Below are 5963 nucleotides of genomic sequence, written 5' to 3'. Positions count from 1 at the left end.
TTTTTTTTTTTTTTTTTTTTTTTTTTGCAGTACGTGGGCCTCTCACCGCTGTGGCCTCTCCCGCTGTGGAGCACAGGCTCCGATGCGCAGGCTCAGCGGCCATGGCTCACGGGCCCAGCAACTCGCGCCATGTGGGATCCTCCCAGACCGGGGCACGAACCTGTGTCCCCTGCATCAGCAGGTGGAACCCCAACAACTGCGCCACCAGGGAAGCCCCTTGTGAGGTCTTTTAGATGAAAAATGGACTTTTGTATGACCTGTGTAAAAAATACTTTTATGATCACGTGTTGAACTTGAGAAGCTGAGTGATAAGTACATCAGTGTTCATATTGTACTATTCTCTTCACTTTTTCATTTATCCATTCAGTTATTTCATCTATTTAAATGAGCTTGTACTAATAAGATACCTGACAAGCTAAAGGAATATCCAGACTGGGGTGGGGAAATGCACTGTAGTTGTGGTTTCTGAGAGCCCGGAAGTTGGCTTTTATGCTTGACCCTAATGTGGATTCAGTGGCCAAGGAGTGTTGGCACAATAGAAATCTGTCAGAGGGCAACATGCCCCAAATTCTGTCATAAAAACTTTCTGCTGTGATGCCAGCAGTTACCGAGGGCTGACTATGACCCAGCTCCTGAATTATTAGCTCATTTAATTCTCACAATATTCCTTTGAGTATTCTTCCCCCACCTCCACGGAACAAATGAGAAAACGGAGGCTTGGTGAGGTGAAGGGGCAGGTAGGGTCACAGAGCTACTCCACGGGACAGCCCTAATTCAAACCCATCTGTCTGACTACAAAATCTCATATGGCAGAATTTGCTTCTCTGCAAATTGTCTTTGAAGGGAATGTAACTTCTCTTCAATGACCCATCTCCCCCCACCATTCATGACACACTTACTGTTTTCCAGCCCATTAATTTTTATCCTGCTCAGATCCAGCGGAGCGGCCACGCCCACCGTGAAAGGGCTTTTAGGGATGGGATCGCCACCGTATGTAACCAGAACCTGCATGCTGCCCTGGAATGAGAGAGAAAACCGAGGACACATTTGGGTACCAACATCCTACCTTGCTGTTTCAACCTGCCTTCCAGGTCTTTCATTCTTCCCAGAGACACAGGGTATAAGACTCCAGCAGATTCAGAAAGCATCTCAGATATATTTCTCTAAGTTTTTGGCTCCATCGCAAGAATGACAGAGAAATCAGATGAAAAAGAGCAACTAACAACAACAGGGACAGCTTAATGAGTACACCATGCTCATGCTTTTAAGCATTTCCTTAATTCAATCTCAAAACGGTCCTAAGAGGGCATTCCCACTGTTCTTACCATTTTTCCAGGAGATGAAACTACAGCTCAGGAAGGTAAAATCACTTGCCCCAGTGCAAGAGCGGGGCCTCATGCCCATGGTACCCAAACCCGAGTCAGTCCTAGCCGCTCTGCCATGTTACCTCCTCGCACAGCTAAACAACCAGCCCTGGCCATAGGCAAAGCAGGGAGGCCTGGGGCCCTCTAACTAAACAAAATCTTTTGTCTCCATGTCCTGGGATTTCAGGCCACTAGGCTGTGAAATGAATTTGCAAGAGTTTATCTGGGGCTGTTCTGAGACCACTGCACAGTATCGAAACTCGCGCATCTATGGAAATGAAAGAAAAGTTGCCAGTGTGAAGGCAGACTGAGCCTGTGGGATTGGCAGTCCCTTAGCCAGCAGCCCCGAGGCCAGGGAGGCACAGCTCAGCCAGTCCTGGCCCACTCGCTGCTGGCTTCCTCTCTCCACGGTCGGCTGAGTCCCCTCCCTCCAAACCAAGGCTCCATGAAAGCCCACAGCTGTCTCAGTAGATTAAGGCCCTCCTCACCTCAAATGTCTGGGCATCACATAAGAGGATGTGGCAAGGGAAGAAGCAAGGGGGAGGGAGGGATGATTCCTTGCAGGAATACAGAGGGCTCGCTAAAATTCAGTCCCTGCTGAAAGCTGTCACGGACCAAGTGTTAAAAGGGTGTAGCTTTTGGCCTATGAATATTTTCTCACATTTCTTGTGTAATAAAGAAGGAGAGAAAAGACAAGACAAAAATTAGTTGCATCTATGAAGGAGGGAGGATTGACTTTCCAGGATGTATTAGCACTGCACACAAAACCAATGAGCCCACTATCTGAAGAGTATAATATCTCATGGTAAGATGCACGTGGTCACATTCAACAGAGCGGGGGCTGGTTTGTTGCTTCAGCCCTCAAGGCATTGCCAACATGCCAGCTCTTCCCGAGGGTATGCCCCCAAACCCCGAACTCCTCGAGGGCTAGGCCTCCCAGATAACCAAGGGTCCTGGAAAAGCCTTCTCCACCACCCACTAGAATTCAGGAGACCACTTCTCTGGAGTGACAAAGGAGCGAGCAGAAAATCCTCTTTCAGTTAAGCCCATCTGTCCCATAAAAGAAAGCATATTCTCATTACCAGTTATACAAAACACAACAAAACTGAGACAGGAAATTAACTGTACCTTAAATAGCCTAATGAGGGGGAGAAAGAAAGCTTAAGAGATTTACACCTGCGATGGCCTGTAGCATTTCAAGGTTTCCTCTGAGGCCCCAGCCAAGGAACGGCCTATGCATTTTCCCCAGGGGGCTAGGAAGTGAGGGAGGTGTGAGCAGTGACTACCAGTGCATTTCAGACACTTTGCTGATGGCCACACAGTTGTATTTTATTTATTTTGGGGCCACACCACGCGGCACGCGGAACTTCCCCGACCAGGCATTGAACCCGCGCCTCCTGCAGTGAAAGCGTGGAGTCTTAACCACTGGACCACCAGGGAAGTCCTGCCAGATGGGTCTATCCTCTCCCCTCCAGGCTTCTGAGACCTTCATCTCATTCTGCACGAGACCCACGAGGACAGGACCGAGAAAGCTACCCACAGCCCCCTCCTCCAGAGACCTCTGTGACAGCTATGGCCACCGACAGTAATAACCTTTCAAGGGAGGGACTGTTCTCCTGTGAGGCCCAGTGAGCTCCGGGGGCTTCCTAAAGGCACCACAGCAACATGTGGAGTTCTCAGTTCCCAGCGGCTCCTGACTCGGCATGTAGGGGAGCTGTTGCCACCAGCTCCTCAAACCACTCTGTTCAGAGAAGCTTGGGGTGAGAAACTGAAGTCATTGAGGCCACAGACAACCACAAGCACAGAAGGCAAAATCCTCCAGGGAAACTGTCGTTGTATAATGGCCCTTCTACCTTTGACCTCTGGGCGGGTCTTCAAGCCCCAGCCCAAGAAGTCCACTCCCCGCTAAGGCAAAAACTCTGACCACTGTCTTCCAACAAGAACAGGATCAACCAGCAACGTCCATCACTGGTCCACGGCAGGCAGGTGAGCTGTGGACTGGGGCCCTGCTGGGGTCAGCAGCCGCCCGCAGGTGTCACGGAGCAAAGAGCTAGCAGTTGGGTGGGGGCCGCAGTGCCTCACACAGCAGCCCGAAATCTGAGGGTTAAGCATTCACCCTAAGCCAGAATCCACCCATGTCTCTCCACACACACTCAACAGCTGCATTTCTGGGAAGTTCCAGTCTCTTAATCCCTAAAACCACCACAAGAAGGTGCGCCTGTGGGCAGCGACCTGAAAAGTAACCCCGTGCGGCTTTCTGGGCTGACCCAAGTCTCTTAACCACATCCAAGAGCAGAGCTCAAAGGCACGTTTATTTCACCCAATCTTGAGCTGTTAGCTGCTCTTCAGAAAAGAGAGTTCAAAGTAGAATGAGGATGTGTCAGCCCCACTCTCCTACCAGATTACAAAGTTCTCATGTTGTTTCTGCTTGTGAGTTGAGGCTCCACTTCGTTTATTCACCCATTCGGCCATAAATCATACAAAGCATTTATAGCACCAGACCCTGTGCTTGGGGCTGAGAATGGAAAGATATATACAACATGATACCCTAACCTTGGAAACTCACAATCTAAGAGTAGAGATTTAATCTGTTTTCTTTGCCATAGAGAAACAGGCAGAATTGCAATTTGCCCAAATAATAAAACAGTAAACCTCACTCTAAACAACAAACGAGAGGGATGGGAGAGGCACCGTGGAGTCATCGCAGTAAAGGCAGGGACGGATGGCATTTGCACAAATAGCCCCAAGAGGCCACCAAGCACGCCAACAGCCCTCAGACCTGCTACGATCAGACATATGGATGAACTTGACCTTGGGGTGACTCTAGAGTAAGGCGCTTCCCACTCTAGCTACATTTCAAATGTGATAAAACAGGACTGGGCTCCCGACCTCCACCTCCACCTCGACTGGCAGCTGGGAGCATCCAGGGCATCGGGTTCTAAAGTCCTTTCTGGGGGTGCAGGTCAAAACCTGAGGCTGTCCTGATGTCTGCAACTTACTTTCTAGCAACTCAGCCGAAACACAAAAAGGTATATAGGATCAAGAGTCTCAAAATGTTTTCACAAGAGTCTTGTGATCTTGACCAGCGATCATGGCCATGCTTTCTGGTACCTTCTCCTAAGGAATGTGGAGAACTGGCAACAAAGATGCTATGAAGCTGGTGTTGCCAGTGGTAAGGCTCCCATCAGCCCTGATAAGCATCACTAGGAAAATAATTACCTAAATAATTAGCACTGAGCAGCCTGATGAGAAAACAGTATTCATCTATAAAAGTTTTCGTTTTACCATTACTAAAAATGAACCCTCATTAGGGTAAAGAGAAACCACAGGAAGAAACACATGTGAAGATGAAGCGCCACCTAAGAACCTGCCCTAGAGAACCTCGCACTGCCAGGCAAATTCTCATAGTAATGATTCCATCTCCAAGCATGTGTGGCCCCCAGTGCAGGGGGGACACCCACACCACTCCCTCATCCTCACTGTACCCCTCATTCTTTTCCACTACACTCTGGCCAGGTCCTCACTGAGAGGGCCCAGGGCAGAAGTGATGCTTTTCAAACAGTGCTTCTGCAGAAAGCATCGCCCTTCCTCTCTTAAAAATGGCATTTCTCACATAGGCGGACCCTTCTTCAAGAATGAAGGAATCTCAGAGGTTTGGAGTGACTGTTTAGAACACTATGCATAAGTGGGAGAATCCAGGCTTTTCTATAGGAGCTCCCCAGACCCTAGACGTGTAGCCATGAATCAAAATAAAATTTTAAATAAGTAAACATGAGTTCATACAGAGAGGGAGATTTTTAGGCCCTTATTGCCTAAAACAACCAGAGCAAAGCAGCTGTGATGACAAAATCCTGTCTGTATTCCTGTATTTTGTAAAAGGGAATAATTTAGTGCTTGAAGTACCATTTCGGGCTTGAGGGACTAAAGGCTCTTTGAGAAAGACCCCACTGCACCACCTCGTAAAAAGGGTAAACTGAGGCAAAAGAGCCAGCAAGGACAAAGGCGTGGCAATTCTTTCCCTGTGAGTAATTAGTAAAACACTAAAACCAAGAACGGAGGTGGGAAATGGGGGTGGGAAAAAACAACTAGCTTCCTGCTTGTTCTTGGGGAATCCTCCAGGCCCTCCTGGTAGAACCCATCAGGCTTTTCGTCAGCGTTCCCAAAGGGGTTCAGAAAAGGGGGAATCTCCTCCTGCCACAGAGCAGCACAGCTCAGAGCACAGATTACCGCCCCCCACCCCCGCACCGTGTCCAGAGTGACCCAGCCCAGCACCGAGTGGGGAGGGGCCCTACCTGCTGGGTGGGCGTGTATTTAACGGTGTGGGAATAGTCATAATTATCAATGATGTCCAAATCCTTCACGGTGTCGCCAGGAAGGGGGCTGCTGAACTGCACGTTGAGGGGGGCTTTTCCAGCCCCTTTGGTGTAGACAGTGAAGTGGGTCGGTTTCCCGTTTTCCACACCTGGGAGGGGACAGTGAAGTGAGGAGACAGGCCCAGCTGGAGGGGTTTCACTTTTAGCACCAGTCTGACAGGTTCATCAGCACCGGCTTCCACAAGGCAGTAGGTGGAGACAGGGGCTGGCGTTCTGCCAGCGGCTC

General features: G+C 49.4%; 1 protein-coding gene across 4 annotated transcripts in view; it reads right to left on the bottom strand.

Moving 5' to 3' along the window:
• The window catches only part of FLNB (filamin B), a 141800-nt gene that overhangs the window by 49030 nt on the left and 86807 nt on the right, over positions 1 to 5963 (bottom strand). For all 4 annotated transcript variants that reach the window (XM_007469007.1, XM_007469008.1, XM_007469009.1 and 1 more), the window contains exons 18-19: positions 5657 to 5826; positions 900 to 1017 (exon numbers count right to left, since the gene is read on the bottom strand). In XM_007469007.1, coding sequence (XP_007469069.1) covers positions 900 to 1017; positions 5657 to 5826 — 288 coding nt within the window. The remainder of the gene's footprint in view (positions 1 to 899; positions 1018 to 5656; positions 5827 to 5963) is intronic.

The sequence above is a fragment of the Lipotes vexillifer genome, unplaced genomic scaffold (genome assembly GCF_000442215.2).
Source record: "Lipotes vexillifer unplaced genomic scaffold, Lipotes_vexillifer_v1.1 scaffold989, whole genome shotgun sequence".
NCBI lineage: Eukaryota > Metazoa > Chordata > Mammalia > Artiodactyla > Lipotidae > Lipotes > Lipotes vexillifer.
This window is presented reverse-complemented; position numbering and strand designations above follow the sequence as displayed.